The sequence below is a fragment of the Cynocephalus volans genome, chromosome 13 (genome assembly GCF_027409185.1).
Source record: "Cynocephalus volans isolate mCynVol1 chromosome 13, mCynVol1.pri, whole genome shotgun sequence".
Classification (NCBI taxonomy): domain Eukaryota; kingdom Metazoa; phylum Chordata; class Mammalia; order Dermoptera; family Cynocephalidae; genus Cynocephalus; species Cynocephalus volans.
Window position 1 is genome coordinate 90,187,777 of NC_084472.1, and position 27,792 is coordinate 90,215,568.

The 27,792-nt window shown below is 39.7% G+C and overlaps 1 protein-coding gene across 1 annotated transcript in view; it reads left to right on the forward strand.

Moving 5' to 3' along the window:
• Positions 1-27,792, forward strand: part of SNX25 (sorting nexin 25) — a 133,049-nt gene that overhangs the window by 57,098 nt on the left and 48,159 nt on the right. Inside the window, exon 7 of the mRNA XM_063077445.1 lies at positions 19,317-19,387. Coding sequence (XP_062933515.1) covers positions 19,317-19,387 — 71 coding nt within the window. The remainder of the gene's footprint in view (positions 1-19,316; positions 19,388-27,792) is intronic.

A 27,792-nucleotide genomic window follows, 5' to 3' on the forward strand; every position in this document is an offset into this window, starting at 1 on the left:
AATGTTATATATTCCTAATCTCTTTCTACCACCACCACCCCTCACAATGTACCTGCCACTAACAAGGAGTGATGAAACACAAACACCAGGAAGGGAGGGATATTCCTTTTGTGCCTCATTCCTGTTCCATATATTATATTCTCTTTTGTGTCCTTCTCCTTACTGTTAGGCTTTGTGTTTCCAACAGAGTTTACATAGTCAGTGGGGACGTAAGTAGAAAAAACCACAAACTCAGTTTCTCACTATACTCTTAAACACACTTCTGACACCAGACGTGTGGAGATTTTTCCTCAGCAGCAAACAAGCAATCAGTTCTCCAGCAGACATCAGCTGAATGTCCTCTAATTTAGTTCTGACACTATCTACCTGGAAGTAGCATCAGATCCCGCAGATTGAGCGCTTGGTTCCACAAGACTGCCCTCCACTTCTGATGCCAATGCAAGCCCCAGGTTGTTTTACCTGAGCTTCTGACCAACTGGCTGTAAGTTGGGGTTCCCATTACCCCCTCCTTGGGTTCTGTTAATTTCCTAGAGGAGCTCATAGAACTCAGGGAAACACTTATGCTTATCGATTTGGATATTTTAAAGGATATTACAGAGGATACAGATGGAGATGCAGATGCACAGGGCAAGGTGTGGGAGAGGCACGCACATCATCTGTGCCCTCCCCAGCATGTCACACTCCAGGAATCTCCAGGTGTTCAGCTTTCTGGATACTTTCTAAATCCTCCTTTTGGGTTTTTATGGACGCTTCATTACTAGGCATAATTGAAGCATGGGCAATCGTGTAGAAATATGACTGGACAAAAAGGGTATGATTTAATACTAATAGACTGAGTGGGGAAACCCAGCAAGGCCTATTTGTTCAGATTCTTTTTGGCCTCTCAGCACCATTCCTTCCCCCCAGATATGGGACAGGAATCCCCATATCTTATAGGTCATAAGATCCCCCTTTCTGAAATGGGGATCTTATGACCGATAGTCAGACAAGATAGGTCAGAGAATTTCTTTATGGCCAGCTATAAGACAGAAAGGTAGGGGAAGCTTAGAGTCCTCCCTTGGTGAGCCAGGAACCATGAATGAAAACATATAAAATAATGCATACATATACATAATGTATAATATCACAGGACAGCACTTGGAGGTACTTTCATGATTAGGTAATAGAACTCTTGAAGTGTCTAGTCTATTAGAAACAAAAACAATACATTTCCATATTAAGTTAGTGTAGTGACTGAGTCCAATTGGAATGACTATTCTCTGATTTCCATCCCTTTACAAGCTTTCAGTTCCTCATGTAAATCTTGGGAAATGTATTGATGACTTCCTCTTGAAGGGCTGAGAATTCTCTTGTACAAAAAGTATAACCATTTCCTTGAAAGAGTCATATGCCCCTGGCAGCATCATCTATGGGATCATGGTAATCCTGAAGAATTTGTAGTTTCCTCAACAAGCTTGGCAAAGAACCTTGGGAGAAGATACTATAGAAGGCATTTTTCTCAATGACAGATATACACATACAGAGTTACTTTCTGAATACTTTCGTAAATATTGCATATCTTGAAGCATCTTCTCCTGGACCTATGTGTATGAGATGACTCCTTGGGCTTTGCCATATAGTAGAATTTTAGGCAGTTCTGTTTGATCTGGCACTAGGACATCTTTTATCCTTGGGGCACTTGTCTTTATCCATGGTATCTTAGGAATGGACCTGAGGGCTATCCTTTATTCTCTGCTTCTTGCACAGCTGGAACTGGAAAGTCTACCAGGAATGACTGCAGTGGCAGAGATTGCTCATTTTGCTCCCAAATGTAGGTGATATTTCATAAATTATCTTGGTACTTGGCTACTTACTGCTTGTCTGATATTAAAATTGCTCACTGTTCAAGGCTCAGTTCTGCTATTGTTATTGGCAGCCCATATTGCTTTTTGTTAGACACTTGTCTGAAGTCTACTTTGCTGAGGCTTATCAACCTCCCAGTACAAATGAAGCTGTTTTCTTCTGTCATAGTTTGAGCTATTCTGTTGTTTTTCTTATACCATTGGGATACTCTGCTGTCCGACTTTATTAGTGTTTTAGGTCACTATCTTCAAATTGCTCTCAGTAAAATTTTGGGATAGGCTGTCTAAGGGAAGGAATGTGATTCATTTAGACTAAGCAGTTGATGAAATCATCCACTTTTATTTCATACATATTTAGGAGATAGATACATATTTTCCTTTTTGGCAGCTGGCCGATAGATGCATATTTTCTAAGGGAAATAAAGTCATTCAACTCTGCTAGGCTAGAATGCTAAAAAAAACAAAGCAAAAAACCTTGATGGGGTGATATTTATAATTCCGGGATAGTTTGGTTATTTTCTGAGTCAGCATGATGTTTTTTTACAGTAGGATTAAAGAACTATAAATGCTTCTTGCAAATATACTAAATTAGTGGTTTTTAACTCTGGTTGTATATTAGAATCACCTAGGTTTTAGAAGTTTAATTACAGTTGGATATCCTACTGTCCTTTGTAGCTACTTCCTTTTTCTTCTTTTCTGGCATCCAAGCTGTCAAAGTGACGATGTGGTGCCTAGATTGATGCAATATTTTGAATTTGCCATGGTTTTCTAGTAGGAGCAGTGATCAACTCTGCTAACCACACAGAAGACAAAAATGTGAATGCTATCTTGGTGCAGAACGTTAAAGGGTGGCGGAATAGATTTCCAACTGCTGGTATGGATGGTGGGAAACCATAGCTCAGAATGAAGGTGCATCCATTAGTGAAACTCAGCAATTACAACCATCCTAGAGAAAGGACTGAGGATTCCTTTATTTTGAAAATAAAGCAGAGTCAAAGTAAACATTAAAGAAGAAATGAAAGATTCTGCCCTCATAGAACCTCTGGTGAAGGAGTGGGTAGATTGTAGCCCAGGAAAGCATCTGGTGCTGCCTATATGGTGTAATCCTTCAGAGTATTTGTAAAAAGCTGCTCTAAAATTATTTGCTCCTCCACAAAAAGTAGAGATACCTGGAATTCACATCCAGGAATTTTTATGTAGTTGGTCTCGAGTAAAACCTGGGCATCAGTATTTTTAAAAAGCTCCTCAAGAGATTGTAACATGCAACTAGTATTAAGAATCTCTTTTAAATGGAATATTCTTCCACATGCTACCAATCTAAAGTCTTGGAGAGAGGTCATGCCATATAATTCATTGAACTGTAATTCTGTAATTCTATAACTAATTCTTTGAGAACTGGTTGTACTGTTTGAGTATATAGTAACTCTGTTTTTTTTTTTTTTCTCAAAAGATGACCGGTAAGGGGATTTTAACCCTTGACCTGGTGTTGTCAGCACCACGCTCAGCCAGTGAGCTAACCGGCCATCCCTATATGGGATCTGAACCCGTGGCCTTGGTGTTATCAGCACCACACTCTCCCGAGTGAGCCACGGGCCGGCCCTATATAGTAACTCTGTTGAGGAGAATATTGATTAATCGGGATACCTCATTCTTCTACCATGTTTATTATAATGAACGAAGAGCATTTTATCACTGATCATTCCTAAGAGATGTTTAACTTAAGGTTTCTGAGCCTTGGCAAAATTGACACTTTGGGCTAGATAATCATCGGGTGTTGTTCAGTTTATTGTAGAATGTTTAGTAGCATCTCTGGCCTCCACGAACTGGATTCTAGTAGTGGAATCTTCCACATACTGGATTCCCCTACAGTTGTGACAACGAAGAATGTTTCCAGACATTGCCAAATGTCGTCTGGAAGAAAAAGTTGCGTGTGACTGGGAGCCACTGGTTTAATCCTGTGAATAGATTGGTGGTATTTATTTAGTTAGGAATAGATTCAGCTAAAAGTTACAGGACCCCCCCCCCCCCCAAATAATGATGACTTATCTAAAGTAAAGTGGGTTTTTTCCAGTTTTATTGAGATGTACTTGACAAATAAATATTGTATGTACTTAAGGTGTATAATGTGTTTTTTGATATATGTAGACATTGTGAAAGGATTACCACAATCAGATTAATTAATTTATCCATCACCTCACGTAGTTACCATTGGTTTTTTTGTGGTGAGAACACTTAAGATCAACTCTCTCAGCAAATATCTGGTATATAATATATTGTTATGAACTGTAGTCACCATGGTGTACATTAGATTTCCAGAACTTACCAATCCTGCATAACTGAACCTTTGTACCCTTGGACAATCTTCCCATTTTCCTTACCCCCCACCCCAAGCCCCTGGTAACTACCATTCTACATTCTGTTTTTAAAAGCTTGACTTTTTTTAGATTCTACATATAAGTAAGATCATGCAGTATTTGTCTTTTCTGTGTTTGGCTTATTTCATTTAGCACAGTGTCCTCCAAGATCGTTCATATTGTCACTAATGGCAGGGTTTCCTTTTCTAAGGCCAAATAGTAATGTAGGCAGTCCAGGACTGGTATGAGGGCTCCACCCTCCTCTGGGACCTAGGCTCCTTCCAGCTCATTACTCTGCCATACTAAGGGTATATTCCAGAGTCCTCATGGTTCAGGATGGATTCCAGAGTGTCATCCATCATATCCTAATTCCAGGAAGCTGGATGAAGACAAGGAAGGAAGGTGGCAAAGGTCATGCATCTATCTTTTAAGGAAATTTCTGGAAGCTAGTACATGATATTTCTGCTTACATTTTATTGGTCGGAACAATTGAGATATAAGAAGTAATCTTATAATGGGAAACCTTAGGCCCAGTTAAAAAATGGGGGATTCTGTTACTGAGGAAGAAAGAAGAATGGATATGGGACAGACATATAGCAATTTTTGCTACTGTACCACATGTCGTACAGTTTCAGTGAGACAGAATAGCTCTGATTGCCAAACACACATTAGGAAAATACAACTTTCCTAGACTGAACATTTGCCAAGATTAAAGAGACGCCAAGAAAATGCACAAGAGGAAAACTTTTTTAAGCTGCCGTTTCTTGAGTATCCACTATGTATTAAGCACAATGTTGGCTGCTTTATAAATGTTACTTGATCATTATAACAACCAAGTGAATTAGGTAGTATTATTCCCATTTTTTATGTGAAGAAAGTGAAGTGACTTGCCCAGGATCCCATAGTTAATAAGTGAGAGCTGGTATTTGAACTCAGGTCTGTCTGACTTCGAATCTTATATTTAAAGCTGAATGACTTGCTAGCCAGGGGGGCAGAAAAAAGCAGTGACAGAGAGCCTTCACCTTGTGGAGTTTTCACCAAGTGTGGAGATAACTCTCTATTGTCTATTGGTCTTGGTTGGCATTAATTTTTTGCCTACAGAACAATACCATCAGAAGTACTGTCATCTACTATTGAGACAGTGACAGACTGCCAGAGACACAGGTAGTAATAAAGAAAATCAGAGCAGCCTATCACTGCCATAATTTTATTTACCACCAATCCAATCTTTATTAGATTTTTCAGTTTTGGATTTATTTCTTACCCCTCATTTAAAGAGCAAAATGGAGAATCAGAAAGCAGTAGAGAAGAAATTTTAATATTAACTGAAAGATTTAAAATTAAAAAATTGAAGAATATTTAGCTTGGAGAAGAAAAGGAAACCTTTCATCTAGAACATATTAAGATTGAGGTGATTTACTAGGATGAAACAAGAGGAAATGGGCATAACAAGTGGATTAAGTGATTATAATTAACAATAGAGTGGGTTGCTGAGGGAGTTTAATAAGTATTCTTTCTTTAGAAATTAAGGGAATGGATTTTTATCTCTGAATTAGTTTAGGTATATTTTCACATGAAGATAATATATTAAAATATTAAAATTCTAAAAATGCATACTTCTGTGAAGAACTTAAATTATTTGGCTGTTCAATCTTTTGAACAGTGATTCTGAAAATACGTTGTGCATCATGAGCAGTAAAATAGGATTATATCGTAGAGGAATATGAAAGAAGAAATCGAGCATATCTCAGGACAAACTAACGCACCATGTCAGAAATCAATAAGCACACGTAAACTTCTAAGGAAAAGGTTAGTGTGGGTGGACAAGGAGATGAGAAATCATGAAGTATAAAAGAAAGAGAATCCTGGCAAAATTTTATGAAAAGAATAAATGAATATAAATTTAGTTTAAAAAAAATTGAGGCTGCTTATGAAAAATGTTCTAAAAATCTTTGTTTTATGAGAAATAAAAATATGTTGACTTCAGTATATGGTTCCTTCTGTTGGTGTCTGAGAAATAGCGGAGGGCCCAAAGGTGGGAGTTAAACATAGAGAACACACATTATTTTTATTTAGAAGGAAAGATAGGTATTGGCAGCACTGTGAAATTTGATGTAAGAAGGGGAAATTTTGGTATAAAGAAGTTTATAATCTCTCTGAAATTAAAAAATTTATTGTGTGCTTAAAATTGGAGTAACGTTGGCACTGTGGGTAGGTGTTTTAGTCCGTTTTGTGTTGCTATAACAGAAATACCTGAGACTGGGTAATTTATAAAGGAAAGAGGTTCATTTGGCTTACAATTCTGGGACAGCTGCATCTGGCACGGGCCTCAGGCTGCTGCTACTCATGGCGGAAAGTGGCAGCAGCTGGTGGGTACAAGCAGATCACTTGGTGACAGGATGCAAGAGAGAGAAGGTGCCAGGGTCTTTTTAAGCAACGAGCTCTCGCGGGAACTAATAGAGTGAGAACTCACTCATTAATCCCCCCTCCCCCAGGGAGAGCATCAATCCATTCATGAGGGATCCGCCCCCATGACTCAATTAGTTTCCAACACTGCCACATTGGAGATCAAATTTCCACATGAGTTTTGGAGGGGACAACACATCCAAACTCCATCAGTAGGTGTTATCTGCTTTAAGAATGACTGTCGAGACCATGAGTCAGTTTATATAAAGCAGTTAAGCCCAATATCTGGCACATTCCCAGATAGTGTTAGCTGCTTCTATTATTATTATTGTTTATAATCATTAGGTGGAGGACTGCAGGTATGTTTCATTTCATTGGGAACACTGATCAATTTCTGGTAGCTGTTTGGAGTGCAGTGGTTAAGTTCTGGGTTTTGAAGAGGCCCAATAAGTAGCAGTACTCTTCTTAGGTCTGAACTATTTTAGAGCCAAGAAATAAGGCAAATAAAGACTAAAATGTCATTCTTATTACTGATAAATAGTGGAGAATGTGGTTTATGTATATTATAGTCATTCCCATCTAGCAGTGCTGAACCAGAATAAGTCTCCTTGTCCATCCTTCCCCTCCCCCGCATCAACCTAGCGGGCCCAGAGTCCACCTGCTAGCTGCTCCTGGAGGTGGAAAACACATGCTCTTAAGAGGAAGGAGGAAAGAAAGACTGTGCTTCACATGCGCAATTCCTCCTTCTCTGCGATCAGATTAAAAACCTCCTCCACTAAGGAAGAGTGAGTGAGTGAGGAGCTTAGAGAGGCCAGGGATGGGGCTTCTTATATTTGGAATGAAGATCAAGAGTTGTGGCTGGGTCATGCTCTTTTTCTTTAAAAAATAAATAAATAAAAATAGTACTAAATCCCTACTTAGCAGAAAAGAATTTTTTGATTCGCAAGGTCTGTTAAAGAGATGGTAATGAAGAATGGTAAAGTGGTGTGCTGGTAGTCTTTAACAACTGGGTTTTGAGTGGTGTGAAAACCCTGACTTATAACATTTATGGATTTCTGTGGTGTTAATACTCCAGCCATGGTTAATTTAAAGCCACCTGCATGATGTCACTGAATGTGGAGTTGGGAAGAGATTTACAATAGCACATCATTGTATGTATAGTATTTCTACCATACTGATATAACAGTTATAAATAACCTTATGAACATAGGTAATAGTAAAATGAGCATAATTATTAGGAAATGACAAGTTTTCAGTACTTATTACTTTGTAACAAAAAATTTATTTAATTGTAAGTTTGTATAATTTTATTTTTAATAACGATGGGTTTAATTTCTAAAAATTTGATAACTGTGTCTTGTGATATGGCAGAAGCCTCATGAGCTGGCTCCAGCATGGCACTGAGCGGGAGCCACACATGCTCTGTCTTTTGATGACCCTGCATTGTACAGAAATGCAGTTCTTCTAGAGATGGAAGAGGGTTAACAATATAGGAGGTCAACCTACAATGATTAGTCAAGCATCTAACGTGACCCTGGCCAAGAACTTGGGCTCAAGAGTCAGACAGACTTGGACTTAACAGACCTGGTTTGCATTTTGGCTTTGCTGCTTACAAGCTGCTCAGCCTTGGGCAAGACATTTAAACTCTTAGCCTCAGTTTTAACTGTGAAATGGAGAAAATAGCTCCTATTTCATAGGATTGCTGTGATAATTAAGTGAGATTATGCATGTAATGCCTTAACACAGTTCTCAGGTCATGCTAGGCTCCCAATAAGAGCTTTTAAAAAAAAAAAAAAAGCAATTATCAGGAGAAGGGAACAAAATTCTCAGATCCTGACTTGAATAGGGTTAATAGATGAGATGAGGCAAAACAATAATATCTTTTCCCAGAAAAACTTCACTCAACATGTATAAGAAAGTCACTAGGATATTTTCAATATGGAACACAAAGCTAGGCAACTAAAGGTGATATTCAGTAAATATTCTGAATGAAAATGCTTAATGTAAGAATTCTGAATGAAATATATAGCAGTGGTGCTATACATATATGTATAAACACTTTATGGTGATATTAATAGCTGTGAATAATAAAATTATGAGGAATGTTAGTAGATACTAGGTATAGTTAGAAAGATTTTGGCTTTCTTGAGGTTAACTAAAAAGCACTAGCTTGCCAGTGGTGACATAGCTTTGGTTGTTTCTGTAACATGTAATTTCTGTAGGCTCTGGGAACTAGAAAATGAATATATGATAATGTGATTATTTTAGGAAGGTAAACAAGATTAAGAAAATAAGAATCATTTATTGTAAACAGATAAAAATTGTTAATACTTAGTGACTATGTTTCCAGATTATTTTCTATATATATATAGAGAGAGAGATAGAATGTATGTATGTGTTTACGTAAGTTCAGGACACCTCATCTCAGGCAGTTATGGTTCAGAACTTCCTACCTGTTGTGACTCAAATGGTATGTAGGTGTCTGGAGATGAAGGTTTCCTGATCCCTTGGAGTGGCTGGGTAGGGTCTGGGATACTAGTAGGAGTATAAATTATTGTCTTTCTGTGACACAGTTTTATAATATGAGAATGTGCATTCTTTTTGAATAATCATGAGTGTGTGGAAAGATTTCTCCAAGAATGTTTCTTGCAATTTTGTTTAAAATAGAGAAAAGCTTGAAATAACCAATATGCCCTATAGCATTAGAATATTTAATTATATTGGAAGATATTAACTATAAATTGATTTTTTTAAAAAAGGTTGTAAGGCAGTATGTATAGCATAAATCCAGTCTTATGAAACAAAATATATGTTTACATAGAAAAGTTTATAAAGTTATACCAAATGTTAATAGTAGTTACTTTTGAATGTTATACTTCGTGTATTTTCTCATTTTTTTCAATGAACATATGCTGCTTTAGACAAAGTAAAAGTTGGCTTGAAGTGAAAGAGTAAAATCTGACCAGCCATTCATCAGGCTGGAATAACAGACAAGAAAGCCATCTACAAAGTTAACAGGAAACATTTCCCCCAAGTACGCGGTATGGCTGTAACATGTCATAGTGATCCCCTTCTTTGAACTTATTCACAAAGAAACTTCGTTCTCTAAAATCTTAGACTATAAGAATTATAGTCTTTTCAGAATTATATTAGTAAGAATGATACTTCCTACTCTTGCCTGGAGGATCTAAGTCAGTTTGACACACAGAAGCAGCTTTGATTTATAACTCAGGTGCAAAGCTAAGTTAGGGGTTAAGGGGTTTCTGGACTCAACCGACTATATCTATCTTAACTTTATAGTTTCCAAGGAAATGGAACCCTGGATCCACTCAAAGTTGACCCCTTTACGTAGCCTTGCTTTGAGCCTTTCAAAATATTACTTCATTTAAATTTCATCTAAACACCACCTTCCCCCAAATCCTGTAGTAACTTCATTCTTTCCTTTGGGGACATGCCCCACAGTCTCTTGTTCATTGCAGTGCATCAATAAACCTGATGTTGTTGGACTGCAGTGATCCTGGTGGTCTTAGGTTGATTGGGCTAAAATACTTTTGTAATTAAGAAAAAATAAAGTTACTTAAAAAACATTTATATGTATTTTACAAAACACATATACATACCATTGCCCTAGATAGTACATATCTAAAGAGTCACCATAGTGTTAAGGAGCAATAATAATAACAATAACATTTACTGAACTCTAACTGTGGGGCAGGCATTGTTCCAATATTTTAAAGGTATTATCTCATTTAATCTGCATAACCACCCTAAGAGGAAAAATACTACCGTTACTCTTCTTTACAGATGAGAGCTCTTGAGTTTTAGAAAGCTTAAATAATTTTCCCAGGATGACACAGTAAGTGATAGAAACAGGATTTGAACACATGCCATCCAATGCCAGAGCTCACATTCTTGACTACACTGATACAGTTCCTGAGTATCCGGCAGACCCTTTCAGTAGTGCCACAGATATGAGGAACAGAAACAGCTTCAGCTTGGCTGACTGCAATCACCATAGCTTTGTTTCTTCTCAAGTGCTTTAAAGTCCCTCTTATAAAAACATTATCCTTAGCCTGTGGCAACTCTGAAAGTGTTATTTTAAGTTTTTTTAGTTTTTCCTTTATTTATTATTACTAATTTTTTTATGTTTATTAATATTACTTTTTTACATTCTAAGATGTTGTTGCAGAGCAGTTGGAGGGGAGGGAAAGAGGGAAGGGGGGAAGGAAATAGTGGGAGAAGGAGGAAGGCAGGGGGGGCATGGTTGAGGCCTGTGGCACCCCCCTCATTCCTACAGGGGAGACCAGGGGCCTGCCAGCACTGGCTTGGTTGTCACTGGGCTGGTTGTGGGTGTCAGGGGGGCATGGCTGAGGCCTGAGGCCTCCCACTGTCCTGGCTCGGGAGCCTGGGGTGCTTTGTGCAACAGCTTGGTGGTCGTTGCTGGGTTGGTTGCGGGTGTTGGGGGGCATAGCCTAGCCTTCCCTCCTCCCTGGCTTGGGAGCCCAGGGGCTTCCTGTCCTTCTAGGTTTTATAGGTGTTCTTTGGTGATATGAGACCTTTATTAGTATCAAACTTTGTTTCTGGTCTATGGGTATTTTTTTTTTCTTTCTTTCAGTTCTGTGTTGGATTATTCGGTGTTCCCACCACTTGAACTCTTCAATGGAACTAATTTGTTGTCATTTACTTACTTCAAAAATGGGGGAACTTCCTGTGGGAAGCAGCCCGTGAGCCCTGTGGTTGAGCTAAATTGCTGCTTTGCAGCTGATTCCCTGGGGAAGACTTTTTGTGCAATTCAGGTTTTAACTGTTGACCTTGTATGTACTTCTGGGTCTTATGAGGTCTGGTATACCCGGGTCATGTGGAAACTCTGGTGTGGACCTTTTTTCAGCAAACTGCACTCCATGCAGTTCTATATTCCTGACCAGTCTCCACTGAGTGGTCCTGTGCTGATTCAAGGGCAGATCAGCTGTCCATGCTGTGCCCTAGTGTTCCCCCTGTGGGCCTGTCTCCCCAGACTGCCTGCACTACAAACACTTCCCATGGGGCGGCCATACGCTGATCCTTTGTGATGACTCACCAGCCTTTGAGTGGCTCCTTTTTTCAGTTGTTGTGGCTCCTTCTATGTGGGTTCATGGGAACCCTGTTAGTGGTCTTGGTGGCCTGGGGGCCACCAAGGCCCTCTTCTCCCATGCCACCTCCAAGCAACTTCATACGAAGGGCACAGCTGCAGCTTTTGCCAGCTCTTGCTCTGTGCACTCACCAGCTCCAGCCTTGAAGTGGCTGGGATTCAAAATGGTGGGAAAAGTCCTTTCTTTCTCTCATTGTGGCTTCTCCTGCTTTCATGAACTCTGTTGGTCTCTTCTCCTCTTCCCCTGAGCTCTAGTGGCCCCCAGTTTGGCTGTCGTTGCTTTTTAGTAGTTGTAAATTGGTTGATTTGTGGGAGAGAGTGACACTGGGGACCCTCTATTCCACCATCTTGACCAGAACCCCTTTTTAGTTTTTCTTAAACATTTGTATACATATGGTATTCTATTCCATAATATATCCTTGCTAATTTTAATATAAAATAGTATTTTAAACCATTTACCATAATGTTTACCTGATACTAAGGTTTGTCCAGCCTTTGACTCTCCTAAGAATTTCCATCATGTGCATGCCCAGACATGTCTAAAGTACTAATATTTAAAAGATCTGTTAAAGTGCACCTAATGAAATGAAGAAACTGATTTGGGGCCATGGTCTTAGCATGTAAATAACTTGGAAATCAATTCTAGTAGAGTTCCAAAACTGTTCTGAACAATAGATAGTGGAAGAGTGTTAAATCTATAGACTTCTAAGGTGTTTACTTTGAAGTACCGTGTAGCATTTCAGGTTAGTTTCAGATTGATGGGAAGAGTTCATAAATACAAACCGGCCTATGCCTTAATTTAGCCAAGTGTATAAAACTAAAGATGAGGTGACGACTCAGAGGAGGTGGCAGTTATTTTTGTGTGGCTTTTTCCTTGTTTCTGGCATAAGGGATACTGTAGTTAAGATCCTGTCGGAGTTGCAAAACAGTTGAATTCTTGTTATGCACTCCTCCTTAATACTTTGGTTTACATTATCATTTCAAAAAAATAATATGTCAGGTGTGACACTATGGCAAATGTCGGCATCCTGCCGATGATGCCAGTTGTAAAGCTACACGACTACGCTAGTTGTTGGGCTTTTAATCCTGTTCCGGACGCCAATTGTAGTGCTCTAGCTCATGTTGGCATCCTGCACTGACTATGCCAATTGTGCTAGGGCTGGGTCTGGAGCTCACAGACCCCTCAAGCCCATTCACACAACCTTCACACGCCAGGCTGGGTCACCAGACCCCTCACACCAGGTCTATGAGCTAGGTAACTGGCAAACAGGTCCTTGGAAGCCATACTTTGGAAAGCACGGTTGTGTGCTGCGGCGGCTGCCCCAGGCAGTTGCCAGCCAAATTGTGGCGGTGCACGTGCGGCTAACTCCACACACACAATTTGCTTACCGAACCACCCCCAACCAGCCCTGAGGCGAGGGGAGCCTGATCAAATTATTCTATTTTCCCAGCACCAACAGTTTATGTTCTTCTGATCAGGGAAATATTTACAAATATCAGACTGCCTGATTCTAGAACCAGACTCAGCACCAGCAAGGCCATATCCTCCTCTGCAGGAAGAAAGCTGAGCTAGTGCCTGGTATGTCTGCATAGCTTCCTAGAGTTCTGAGAAACCTGTGTCTTCAAGGATAGCCAGGATTTAGATGTATATGTTGTATGGTTTTGTTAAGAAAAGTGAGAATGAAAAAGTCAGTCGTTTCCTACTTTGCCTTTTGGTATCAAGTGAAAGTGAATTCAACAAATGCAATAATCATCTTCGTAGAGCACAGCCTCATAATACCAAGGTTGTGGGTTCAGATCCCCATATCAGCCAGCCACCAAAAAACCAATCATCTTTACATGACTACTGTGTGAAAAGCCTGCGTGAGGAAGTTCTGGTGTATGTAAAAATAAATTGGTTGTGGATCCTTTGATGCCACCTCCTGCCCTCAAGATATTTGTGAGCCAGCATAGGAGACCCATGTGGATATAGATAGCTAAGTAGGAAGCAAGATATTAAGTCCAGAAAGAGAGTGTAAAGAGCTAAAGAAGTGGGTAGGAGGAAATATTTTATGCTATGAAGGACAGGCATACTTATGAAAGCTTCAGAGGGGAATGGCCATGAACTGAGTGTTTGGAAACTAATAGGATTTCAACAGGTAAGGGGGAGTGATTGTGTGCAAGAGTGAGAAGAAAGAGGAGAGCAAAAGCTGGGAGGCAGGAAACAGCTGGAGTATGGTCAGGGTATTGCATATTGTCTGGTGTGGTCGAAACAGAGTAGCCAAGAGGGATATAGAAGGCAGTAAGCCTGGAGAGATTATCTGGCTTTGGCCATGCTTGTATACTTTGAAAAGCCTTAGACAAGATAAGCATTAACCTATATTGAATTTTAGAGTAGCAGGAAAATGTTTAAGAGCATGAGCTTTAGAATCAGGCAACCCTAGGTTGTAATTCTGGCTTTAACACTTAAAAGTAATGGGACCTTGTATACATTTCTTAATCTACCTAAACTTTAATTTCCTCCTCTGTAATGTGGAGGTAATTATAATACCTTATTAAGAGGATTAAGTGAGATAATGTAAATTAAAATATCTAAGCAGGTACCCGGTACCTAATGAAAGAAATCTATAAATGTTAGCTTGTATATTACATTGTAACTTTACAATTTCATTAAAAAATTTAACTCTTTACTCAGATTGTAAGGCTGGCTGGTTAGCTCAGTTGGTTTGAGCACAGCCTTATAACGCCATGTCAGGGGGCTGGATCCCTAAATTGGCCAGATGCCAAAAAAACAGATTGTGTGTATTTTCTTCAGCACCATTGATGACTCATTTGTTCCAAAGCATGAGTCACTAAGAGAGTATCAAAAGAACAAATTGTTCAGAATATTATTTGTACCTGTTAAGTGTTAGAGATGTTAACTCTTGTTAATTTAGCATATTAATATCCATTGACTGCCTATCATATGTTTAGTGCCCAGCTTGATGCTATAGGAGAAATAAGACAAGCCCTGTCTTCAAAAGGCTCATGATGTAGTTGGGGAGAAAAAAGTAGCATATCTTTATTATGGACAAAGCCACAATTTTGTCTTAGGCTCAAAAATGTGTCACCATTTTTTGAAAGAGTATTAGGCCCCTGCAATGACTGGCCACACCATTTTCTTTGTTCACAGTACTCTTTGTGGAAGTATGACTCTTTAGAACAGCAATACTTGTATAAAATAGTATATAAATAGGTACTTTTATAGAGAAGTAATTTAGGATTTCAGAGAAGTTATTAATGTGCATTACAGGGATTGGGGAAGACTTGAAGAAGTAATGTATATAGGATCTAGTTAGGCAGGCAAGTAGGGAGATTGCCTTCCGGAAGGAAATAAAGCAGAGAAAGAGCCTAGAGAGATTACAGTTTTGAGAGAGCAATACAGAAAGTGACCTGGCTTAAGTCCACATTTATATTGAGGAAAAAAAAAATTGGGTTGGGTAAGAAAGCCAATACCATGTTGCAGAGGGAGTGGTAGGCTGGAATGACAGTTGCTCCTTTGGAGAGGTTGCTGGAGGTATTGAGCAAGGGAGGGATGAGATGAAAGCGGTCTTGTAGGGAGGTGTTTTGACAGGGCTGCTCAAGATGGTTTGGGTGGAGAGAGATAGATTGAAGTCAGGGAGATAATTAGACTGTTTAGCCATTGCAGTGACTCACCTGTGAAAAGAAGGCCTGAAAGGGTGGTGACAGAAGGAAGAATAAGAAAGGACAAATCTTACTTAAAGATGTTCAAAGGACAAATCAATAGGCTTTTGTGGTATGTTTACTGGTGGGGTAGATATCTAAGGTGACAAGATTTTGAGAATGGTACTAGTGCAGAAATGGAGAGGTAAGGAAAGCTTACAATGAAAGAAGGAAGGTAAATTTGGTTTGAATAGGCTTAGATAGATAGGGAGATAGTAGATAGATAAGCAACTTGGAAAAAGTTAAAAAATGGCTTATAATTCTGCCATTTTAACACCACTCCCCTTCATTTTATCTCTATTTTTCCTTGTAGCCCTGGTTCATATACCCACATATCTACATATCTATAATCATTAATGTACATGGCATTTTGCATTTTTAGAATTAGTGTGTCATAGATGTCTATTTTCATGTAATCTTTATAATTACAAATATTATTGGTTGAGTGCTTTCCCTTTAATGCAATATATTCCCTGAGCTTCCTGATCATATGACGGTATTCGTTCCAGTATATCTAGAACATAGGAAAAGATTAACAATTGTTTATTTAATGAAAAAGTATTATTGACCCCATAGATTATTTCCATGCTTTTCTTTGAAGTTGCTACACCAAACATATATATGATAATTTTGTTTTTTGGTTTTTTTGCTTCTGTTAAATTGTTCCTTATGACAGATTCTCTAGATTGAAATTTTTGTGCAGGACTGTAAGTCTATTTTATTTGCATGACGTCCAGATGGTAGGGTACAAGGGGGTTTTAGAGACACATGTTAGAATTGAATGAAAAGTCAGTGCTTTCTACTAGTAGAACCTTAGTCCCAAGGTTAAATTAAGGACTTGGTTAGGGAATATTAGGCTTTGATGGTTCCAGGTTTGTGTATGTTTCTTATGAGCTGTTTCCACATCCATTTAGCAACTAATAGGAAACTTCACATAATAAGCTATTTTTGTGATTTGCCATTATTTGGAGAAATGAAAGACAATTCCATCGGAAGACTTTATTGATCATTAATGTCCTAGCAAGTCTTCAGTTTGGAAAACATTGCCTGAGTGTGTATTCAGCCTAGAGACGTCTCTGTATGTATGGAGTCCTCAAAGAGCTCTTTACCAGTCAGAATGCCATTTGGCCATGAGATAACTTGACATACAGAGGCTTAGACAAGTTAAGGGTTTATTTGTCTCATCCAATAACACGTCCTGAGATAGGCAGTCTGGGGCTTGGTATCACGGCTCACGGATGTTGCTGGAGACCTAAACTCGTCTTATTTCATCATTCTTAGCCTGTGGCTTTTATCCTCATGGTCACAAGGTGATTGCTCTTCCTTCATCCAATTTCGTCCTTAGGAAAATGAGAGAAGGGCAAGGACAAAGTGTTGAAAGGACTCTTCTATGGTGTCTGCCCTTCAGAAAGCTTTCCTGGAATCCCCACCCAGGAACTTCTGCTTCTGTCTCCTAGGCTAGAACTTTATCAGATGGCCATTCTTAACTGCAAAGGACAAGGTTAGCATTGTTAGCTGGGTGTGTTGTTTTCCCTGGTAAAACCTGGTTCAGTTAGTAAGGAAGAAAGGGAGAATGGATGCTGGGTAGGCAACCAGCATGTTTGTTACAATCTCCAGGTGACATGCTAACAGTGCCACTAACAGCTTGTTCTTTGAGGTGTTGAGAGTCAGGCATCGATATTTATATTACACAGTGAAGAAATAAAAAAGATGTTAGTTTGTGAGGAATCCATTAATAGCTATGACTGTGGTGAATATGTGTCTCTCCTCTGGGTTTTAGTTGAATAGCAAAAGAACATATGTTATTTTGTGCTCTACAAGCCAGCAAAATGTAGCATTAAATCTTAGAATGCTGCAGAGTTTGTGTTCAAAGTAAGAACTGAGGTCGAATAGCTCTATTAAGGGCAGATTCTTAATCAGTCAATCTAATTAGGGGCTAACAGACACTCAGGATAGATCAGTTTGGGGTAATTCTTAGCAACCATTGAATAGCCCTTAAAAACTTGGATTTATAAAGCCCAAGTAAATGAATATGCTCAGAGTAGCCACAACTCCAGGGTTGAACCCAGCACTTCAAATGTAAAATTTTACTTATTTTTCCTGCCTTAGAAGTTTTCTCATACATATACCTAGCACTCTAATCTAATGGTTCTCAATGCTCACTGTGCATTGGAATTACCTGGGAGCTTTAAAAAAAAAAAAAACAGATGCCAGAGTCCCACTGCAGATATTCTGATTCTGTTGGTCTGAAATGGTCTAAGTGAGAAATAATGAGGAAATGCACTGAGGCAGTGATAGTGGGGCTGAGGGGAAAAGAACAGCTTTGAGAAGTATTTAGAACAGTACCATCAAATACAACTTTCTGCAATGATGAAAATGTTCTATTTGCATTGTTCAGTATGGTCCACAAGCCACATTTGACTAATGAGCACTTTTAAATGTGGCTAGTGTGACTGAGGACTAAAATTTTAATTAATTTAAATAGCCACTTGTGGCTCATGGCCACCTGATTGGACAGTGCAAATTTTAGAAGTAGAATCAATAGGCTCTAGTTACTGAGGAGAACCGAGGAGAGGTAGGAATTGAGGAGGAGGAGGAGCTGTGCTTAATCTCAGAGCCTCTACCTTCAGTGAGGTAAGGCAGGTAATAATGCTTCTGGTATAGGAGTAGAGAAGTAGGTTCTTACATTAGGACCTCAGAAATCACCAGCATGTGATGTTGCAGGGCACACTCAGCTCCTGGCTGATTCTCCCCAAAATTGATACTTAACCCATGGGTCCAGCTGCCTGCCCCCAGCCAGACAAAAGCAAACCACTCAAAAGTCAAATCTTGGTGAAAATGGAGGCCAGCTTTTATTCAGGAATACCAGTGACCTGAGGAGAGATGTTAGGTGAACCTTTCCTGGTAAACCTAAAGAAGAATGGCCAGGCTAAAGCCATCTTCTCAGTGAACCTGAAGGAGAATGGCCAGGCTAAAGCCACCTCAAAGACTCAAGTTTTCTGAGGGGTTTTTGAAGAGGGTGCTGAGGGAGTCGAACATGGGAAAATGAAAAGCAGGAGCAAGGGGCATATGACCAGCAAGGGCTTCATGCAAGGTCTCAGGTGCAAAGTCTGGCCAAGACTCCATCTAGTTTCTGTTCCCATCTTTGCTGTTATCTCAGGGTCTGAGTAGTACATGCAAGTCTGCAGCTTCAGACTGGCTGGAAAACAACTTTATGTTCATGTAAATAATGTGATCTTGCCCCATAACCAAGGTTCAAAATATCAAATAACCATGGGAAAAGAGGGAACTCAGAGAAATGCATGCCAGGAAAACAACTGTATCTTTTAAAAATTTGTCTACAGTGAAAGGACGAGTCGACACCAGTTGATGACCCACCGGAGAGAGCTCGTTTATTAGGCAGCACACACACATATATATATAGGGCTTTTAGGGAAGGCTGATTGGCTTAAAATACAATCCCTACTTAGCATACCGCATGGGGCTTGGGGTGAGCTGATTGGTGTGCGATTCGCACCTGGCGGGAAGGAGAGTAGAAGGGCAACCAGCACCATGATGGGGTGTGGCCGAGAAGGACTTATGTGATCAGGGTGTGATCCCTTGGGGCATTTGGGTTCTTACATTACTCGGTGTGATCCCTTGGGGCATTTGGGTTCTTACATACAGCTCATGCAGTTTCAGGTCCCATCATGGCTTCAGTCTTGCTCACTCCAGTGGTGGCACAGTGCATGGCCTGTTACTGGTGCTCAATCCCTGTTGCATTATTTTAAGAGACTTCGGCAGGAGTCAAAGCTCCTGTGTTATATTTGTTTGGTATAAAGGTATCTCTGAAAATAGTATTTTCTTCCAATTCAATCTTTTCTTTGTCTCTTTTTTTAAAATCAGGTACCAAATTGTAGTGGAAATAATTCAAGCGACTACAATTAGCAGCTTTCCTCAGGTGAAGAGGCACAAGGGTAAGAACCAGTTTTCCTCAGTTATACATTTTAAAGATCCTAGGTCTATCCCCAGTCTTCTCTCTTCTGTCAGATGTTTGGCAAATATAAGCATTCTTCTTACTTACATTTAAATATTTCAGATATATTAAAATAATAGCTTAACAGCATTAAAGAAAGTAAGTATAATTTCATCCTAACCAAAACCTTTGTATTTCTGTATTCCCTTATAAACTTTATTCATCTGCTGTCATAATTTTTAGAAGGTTAAAATCATTGGGTACATAGTGTTTGTGTTCTGTTTTTAAACTAAACATGATTATATAATTTTTTCTCATATAGAAATTTAATCTTAATATTCATTAATATTTCTGGCTTGAAACATAATCTTCACAGTCATTTACGTGACTCTAGTGAGTTAATCTTTCATGATTTACTTAATCTGTTCCTTTAGTTAAGCATTTGGATTGTTAATAGCTTCCACTCTTGTGTTGTAGATTTATTTTTAAATGCTTTATTCTTTTTTTTTTCCCCCTGTTTGTTTCTCTTCAAATGAAGTCATATTTTTACCCAGGCATGATACTAAGGAATAATGAAGGTTCAGCTCTCAGCTCCCTTGTAGTTTGCCTGGAGCTAGCATGTTCCCCTCACATATGTGAAGTCGGAAGACATGTTAAAATTTAGAGTGCAGAGTAGGTCTTGATTTACAGCTGAGAGGCAACAAACACTGCTTTCACCTCGTAGACCACACTTTCCACAAAATTCTCCAGGCCCACTCCAGTCCCATGAGGGACTAAAAGTGCTAAAAGAATAGGGAAGAGTTTCTCATTAGCACAAAGAGGCAAAAGGGGGCCTGGGTTGGGGACTTTTCCTTGTCTCCCTGAGTCACTGACAGAAGATAAGAGCTGTTTAAAAAAGGAAATAAGGAATAGACTATGAACGAGACACTAATTCTTAATCTCAGGTCAGTAAGGAAGACTGCAAATGTGTTCATTCAACAATATTTACTAGGTGATTATGATACACTACTAAACAAAACAAAATCTCTGCATTCAGCCTAGTCCCTAAAGTAGGTTGAGAGGCAATCGGAAAATAAACAAATAAAATGCAGTGTTTCAGATGGTGATGTGTGCCTTGGAGAAAAAGTGTGTGGGGTGAAGGTGAGAGTGTGGTTGGAAAGCATTCTTTCAGCTGGGGGAAGCTAATTTTGCATTCAAATCATGAGTTGAGGAAGACCTTACTCAGACAGTGACCTTTGAGCAATGACTTAGGGGCCTGAGGGTGTCTGGTGAAGGGCAGGTGCAAAACCCTGAGGCAGAAGCTTACAGATGTAAGGAAGCTGGTGTTGCTGAGAAGGGGTAAGTCAGAGGGTAGAGAAGCTGAAGGTGAGCTCAGATGGTCAACCCAATCACTAACGGCCTTACTGGTACTATATATAATCCTGGGTTTTACTCTGAATAAGGTAGTCTCTGTGGGCTTTTGAGCAAAGAAGATGTGATTTGATTAATTCCTTAAAGAGTATGGGTTCTGTTCCTCTGCTTCTTCTCATTGTTCTTGCAGAGAAGATGCTTCACTTTCAGACAATTTAACAGAGGTTTTAAAGAGAATATTAGAGATTAGAGAGGGATTTCTTTGTGCCACCTTTATCTTTTCTTAGTGTCCCTCTTCATTATTATGAGTTTAGTCAGAAAAATACCTTTGTTATTTTGTTATTCTATTAGTTTGTTAGGGCTGCCATAACAAAATGCAACAGACTGGGTGACTTAAAAACAGAAATTAACTTTCTTGCAGTTCTGGAGGATAGAAGTCTGAGATTTTAGGTGTCAGCAGGGTTAGTTCCTTCGACCTTCCATGGCTTGTAGATGGCCACCTTCTCCCTACATCTTTACATTTTCTTTCCTTTGTACCTGTCTTTTTTGTGTGTATACATTTCCCATTCTTATAATGATATTAGTCATATAGGATTAGGGCCTACTCTAATTAAGCACGACCTCATCTTAAGTTGATTACATCCGAAAAGACCCTATTTCCAAATAAGATTACATTCAGAGGTACCAGGGGTTAGGACTTCAACATATGTTTTTGGGGGACACAATTCAACCCATACATTGTAACTAAGTTCAAGTAAAGTTTAGTTACTTTTTTTTATGACAGTGCTAGAAATATATATTTTCAGTAAGTTTTCTGACCACATTAAGATTTGCTACCTTCTCTCCTTTTGGGTTAATTTTGGTATCAGTAGTGAGCTTTTTCTAAATTAATCTCTTTTAAATCTATTATAGAATTCAGAGTTAGAAATAAAATCTCAACAAAAGGTAGGATAGCTGAAATCATATAGGTGGTTTTAGCTACCACATGCCTCATGTCCAGAATAAAGATAGGTGCTATGGAATCTGTGCTCTGGCAAATTGTGTGGGCCTTTATAAGAATGAGGGGAAGCATAAGCAACAAAAAAAAACTAAGTTGGAAATTACCAAAAATTAAAAATTTATATGTATCAAAGGACAATATCAAGAAAGTGAAGACAGCTCACAGAATGGAAGAAAAATATTTGCAAATCATGAATCTGATAAAGAGTTATATCCAGAATATATAAAGAACTCATACAATTCAGTAATTTGAAGACAAATAACCCAATTGAAAAATGGGCAAAGTATTTTCATAGATAGACATTTCTACAAAGAAGATATACAAATGGCCAATAAACACATGAAAACATGCCCAGCATCATTAGACATTAGGGAAATGCAAATCAAAGCTAACATATGAGATACCACTTCATACCTACTAGGGTGGCTAAAATTAAAAAAGCCAATAATAACATGTTGGTGAAGATGTGGGGAAATTGGAATCCTTTTACATTCCTGGTAGAAATGGAAAATGGAAAAGTTTGTCAGTTCCTCAAAATTTTTAAACATAGAATTACCATGTGACCTAGCATTTCCACTCCCAAGAGAAATGAAACCATATCTCCACAAAAAACTTGTACATGAATGTTTATAGTAGCATTATTCTTAATAGGCAAAAAATTGAAGCAACCCAAATGGTCATCTATAATGGATAGATAAAATGTGGTATATCCATGTAATGGAATATTATTCAGCAACGAAAAGGAATGAACCTTGAAAACATGCTAAGTGAAAGAAGCCAGAAACAAAAGGCTACATGTTGCATGATTCCCTTTACATGAAATGTCCACAATAGGCAAATCTATAGACAGAGCATAGATTATGGGTTACCTAGAGCTGTCAGGATAGGGTTTGAGATGAAGTGGCATGGAAAATGATGGAGGGAGTAATTTCAAATGGGTATGGGTTTTTTTCTTTCAGGTGATGCAAGAAAGTGTTGTACGTTTAGATTGTGATGACAGTTTCAAACCTGAATATACTAAAAACCATTGAATTGTATATAGTAAATGGGTGAAATTTATGATATGTAAATTATATTTCAATAAAGCCGTTTTTTAAAAAAAAAGAATGAGAGGACGGAGACTGAAAATTCAGTTTGTGGCAAAACTCACTTAAGCACGTGGCTGCCATTTTGGACAATACAAGAGAGTATTCAGGAATTTCTAGTATTCTTCAGTGCATATTCATTGACTAAAGAAAGCACCATGTACAAATGTCTTGCATGGTTTCTGGCATGTAGGAGCTTGGTAAAGCTGAATTCCAATAATAAGTAAAGTCTTGTTTTATAAATGCTCTTTGATCAAATATATTTCTCTTTTAACTTTTCTTCTAAATTTTAATTTGATAGTCCTTGTTTGGTTTGGCTTTGAGCCAGAGGACCTCTTCCTTTCTCAAAGTCTAGGAAGGTCTACCTCTTGCATATTCAAAACTGGCTTCAAATAACCTTACATGCTTAGAGTTGGGGAGAAGTGATCTATCTCCATGCCAGGTGATTTCAGGTTGGGTTCAGAATTTCTGATTCATCTGGCCTACATGAGAGTCACAGTCAAAGATCTACCCTAAAGTAGAGCAGAGCCCTAGTGGCTGTGGGCTTAGGAATAATATCAGATGAGCTTTTAGAGGAGAAGAGTAAAGGTGTCTGGGTATTTGTTGCATGGTGTTAGCTGTCCTGTCACACTTTGATCATTCAGTAAGTAGATACATAATGTGTGCTGGAGAACTTTGTGGAGAGAACCAATTCAATATTATTTCACATAGCAAAATTCTTATGCTTTTTGTAGCCTTGCATAGCAAATAAATGAGAAGTAAATGTGACCATACAAAGATTTTGATAATTAACTTTCCAATTTAGTCTGTATGTTGCTAAGATGTTGATATAATACTGACATTATATTTTTTGTTGAATAATTCCACCACAAAGGTGTTCATTTCTTACAAGTTATTACATATTTAAAATCTGATAAAAGTTAATTTTTGACAAAAGAAGTCATTTTTTAAAAATTTCCCTATTTTTATTTAGATTCTGGTTATGGTATGACTATGACTCAAACCTATTTATGTTCATAGTTTTATAATAATGAATACATTTTAATGTAGTGCCACTGCAGCACTACATATGTAGGGATTGTAGCCCTAAAAGACTTGAGAAACAATGAGATACACGATTGCATATACATGGAAAAAGAAAACTGAAAAAAAAGATTAGTTATGAAAACTTTAAAAAATATCTTTGGAATATTCCAACCAGGAGGCTGATGCATTGTCCAGGAATGAAGTATTGTGATTAGGACCTAGATTATGCTAGTGAAAAGGAAGGGATTGATAAGGATGATTAGGAAGGAAAAATTGGTGACTAATTGGATGTGGGTATGAATCAGAAGATCGGACAAAGAATCTAAGCGGATACAAGAGAATTACAGTGCTGGTTCAGTCTACTGACTTTATAGATGAGGGAATGATTATCTAGAGAAGTTAAGTAAGTCTGAGATCATCACTTCTTGTCTGCTTTTGTTTCTATTATGTCCCATTGCTTCAGGCTGGTAAGATGAAGTTTGGGGTATAGAAGAAAAAGTGCCCAAGCAAGCATTTGGAGAACTTGGCTCAAGTTAGCTTCTGCTGCTGCTTCCCAGTGGAACCTGCACAAATCCTTTTATTTCTCTAGGATTCTTTTTTTTTTTCTTTAGATTGAGAGCTCTAGGTAAACATATAGGATTCTCAGTGAAGACATTGAAGGAGTCAGGAGATGGATAAGGGGGACTGATCTTGGGCATTCTGGATTTGGGACAAGAGGGTAAAAAAGTTCCCATCTGGCATTTCTGAGCTGGGATTCACACTGTAGAGAGAGAACAACCCCAAGATACATATTTGGGAGTTACCAGTATAGAGGTAATAGTTAATAGTCTTTTTCCCCTGCTGTCTCCAAGTCAAATATCTTTGCAGAACTGATGCTGCCCCATTATTAGAGCAGAGCAATGTATTAACAGTCTGGGATGACTTCCCCAACTCATAATGCTATCTGCTGCCTCACCATTGAAGTTCATATGGAGGTGGTTTCGATTTTAAATAATTAAATTGTTATAATTTAAGTGAAGATACTTTTTTATAAAAAGGGAAGATCAAATTTAACATTCCCTTTGTCCTTACTTTTTCTTTTAATTTAATATTTATTAAGTTATTGAGTATTATAGGAAGTAGTTCTTGTTTCTCTGTGACCTTTGGAGTTTTGCTGTGTGGCTGGTGAATAAAAGGTTAATTTGTAGTCTGGTTCTAAAGAGCTACATTAAATGTAGCTATGCTATTAAATTGGTCATTTTAAAAATTTATTTCAGACAGATAAATTTTTTTTTCCTCCCTGTAGAAGTCATTAGGGCAATTTTAAGTTTTTTTTTTTTTTGTCTTTTTCGTGACCAGCACTCAGCTAGTGAGTGCACGGGCCATTCCTATATAGGATCCGAACCTGCGGCGGGAGCGTCGCTGCGCGACCAGCACCGCACTCTCCCAAGTGCGCCACGGGCTCGGCCCCAAGTTTAAGTTTTTAGCATTGAAAGTCTCCCCAGAGGGCTGTGGGCTGCCCTACCCCTGCCCGCCCACAACCAGGCAAGCAGTGGAGCATGCCTGGGGTCCTGAGGCTGGGGCTGTTGGCCACCACCCCCTCCCTCAAGAACATCTTAGAATGCATTTATTAGCCATGTGTATTTCTTTGGGGTGTGTGACTTGTCTGGTCATGTCCTTCACCAAATTTCTCTTAAGATTTTTCTAATTCATTTCTAAGAGTTCTTTTTGCATTAAGGATGTTAATCTTTGTGCATTAAATTTGTTCCTTATCAACTGACTTTAAATTCGTGATGTTTTTCCTCATTTGTATGTTGAGAAAATAATTTTGTTTTTAGACATTAAATTTAAAAAATTAAAAGACTCCCCAAAATATAATTGTTGAGTTGTTTTTGGAGATCATTGCATTTTAGAGATAGTGTGACCTAGTGAAAATGCTATCAGGCAAAGAATCATGGAAAAGCCTCAATCTGTATGTTTTAAGTAATTTTGTTTCCAATGTTCTTTCTCCTTATTTTCATATTCTTTTTATAAGTGAGTGTTGGGAAAATAGAATGATTTAATCAGGCCCCCTTGCTGTGGGAGGTTGGGGGTGGTGCGGCGCATTCTTGGTAAGCAAATTGTGTGGGTGGGTGGAGTTAGTGTGCATGCACAGTGCTGTGACCTTGGCTGGCCACTGCCTTGGGCGTCCACCCCGTGCAGCCATGCTCTCGAACCTACAGCTCCAAGGACCTCTTGGCTGGTTACCTAGCTCATAGACCTGCGCGTGAGGGGTCTGGGGACCCAGCCTAGGTTGTGAAGGGTCTGGGGACCCATCCTGGCATGTGGAGGGTTTGTGACCCAGTCTGTGAATGGGCTTGAGGGGTCTGTGAGCTCCAGACCCAGCCCCAGCTTGACAATTGGCCCAGTCGGCAGGATTTACAGGCAGGTACAAGAGCACCACAATTGGCGTAATCTGTGACAGGATTCTGAGCAGGTACAGGAGCCAAATCCCTTGGAAGAAGGAGGAAATGTGGCTACTTTTGAATATGCTCTGCTCTATGGCCACCTTCCTGTTGACCGGGATTTGGTTGCTGCTCACTGTATTGCAAGGCAGCATAGACCAGGCAGTATGGCAGAAAACCCCTTGGGAAGGGGAGGAAATGTGGTGCCTCGTGGCCACCACCTTCAGCATGTGGTGCCTGGTGGCCACCTTTCTGCTGACCAGAGCCTGGCTGCTGATCACTGTGCTGCAAACTGATCGAGATTTGCGGCAGAAAGCAGAGTCATAGGAAGCATGGATGAATGTCCTGGAGGATGATGTGCAGCAACTGGCCACTCCTGCCTCTCACACCAGGGAAGACCAACCCAGTGGTAAGTTGGGAAAAACCATATGTCTCCAGGCACAACCTGTTGTGCACGAGAAATTGAGACAGTAAAGCAGCAGAAACAGGCAGAGCCCCTGGCTGCTGCAACTATGGGACCTACAGGTGGATGGTGTAATGTGCTCTATAGAGATGATGTAGTAAACACATGTTGCATTTGTCTGAAGGCAAAAGGCTCGGAGGGTGCCACTTAAACCCAATGGCTGGATGGGTGACATATAAACCCAAGGAAAAAGTGCCATATGCAGATGGGCAGGTGACCCGAGGACAGGTGCCCCTGCAGAATTTCAAGTATGTTTTCACCTGGTGAAAAGGTGGAAAAGTTAGTTTCTGTTACTACACACCTCTCTCAGTGGCAGTGGTTACAGGAGAGCTGCAGATATGCACAGAGGCAGGGCAGCCACTCCTTGATGGACTGGGCGAATGTGGCTGTTTGAACTGTGTGGGTGAACGCTGCTGAACTTCCTGAGACTGAGAGAATAGCTGGTGTAAGCTGAGTTGATTGAAGTAATTCAGGAGCTGGGAATGAGGCAGCCAGATGCTAAAAACCAGGACAATGGGGAAAATGCCCTAAAGGCATTTGAGGAGTCTAGAAGGGTGCCCCGCCCATCACAGGCCCTGAGGCCTAGAAGGAGTTGTCCCGGAGGACAGACTTGGGGCGCAGCTGCCCTCAGGGACTTGCTCCCTTCATCCCAGCTGCTCTGGCTGGAGTGGCCCCAAGTATGGTTTGTGCAGCAGCCCTGGAGAGTAGATGCCTGAAACCTCGGTGGCATCCACGTTGTGTTAAGTCTGCAGGTCAGCAGGACATAAGAGAGTAGTGGAGGCATGGAAGCCTCCACCCAGATTTTAGAGGATGTACGGAAAAGCCTGGGGGCCCAGGCAGAGACCTGCCGCAGGGGCATAACCACCACAGAGGCCATCTGCTATAGCAATGCTGAGCAGAAAAGCGGGGTCAGAGCCCCCACAGACAGTCCCCACCAGAGAGATGTCTAGTGGAGCCAGGATGGCAGGACTGCCACCAGGAACCCAGAACTGTGGGGCTGCTGGCAGTATGCAGTGCCAGCCTGGAAAAGCTGCAGGCATCAGGGCAGCTTAATAGGCT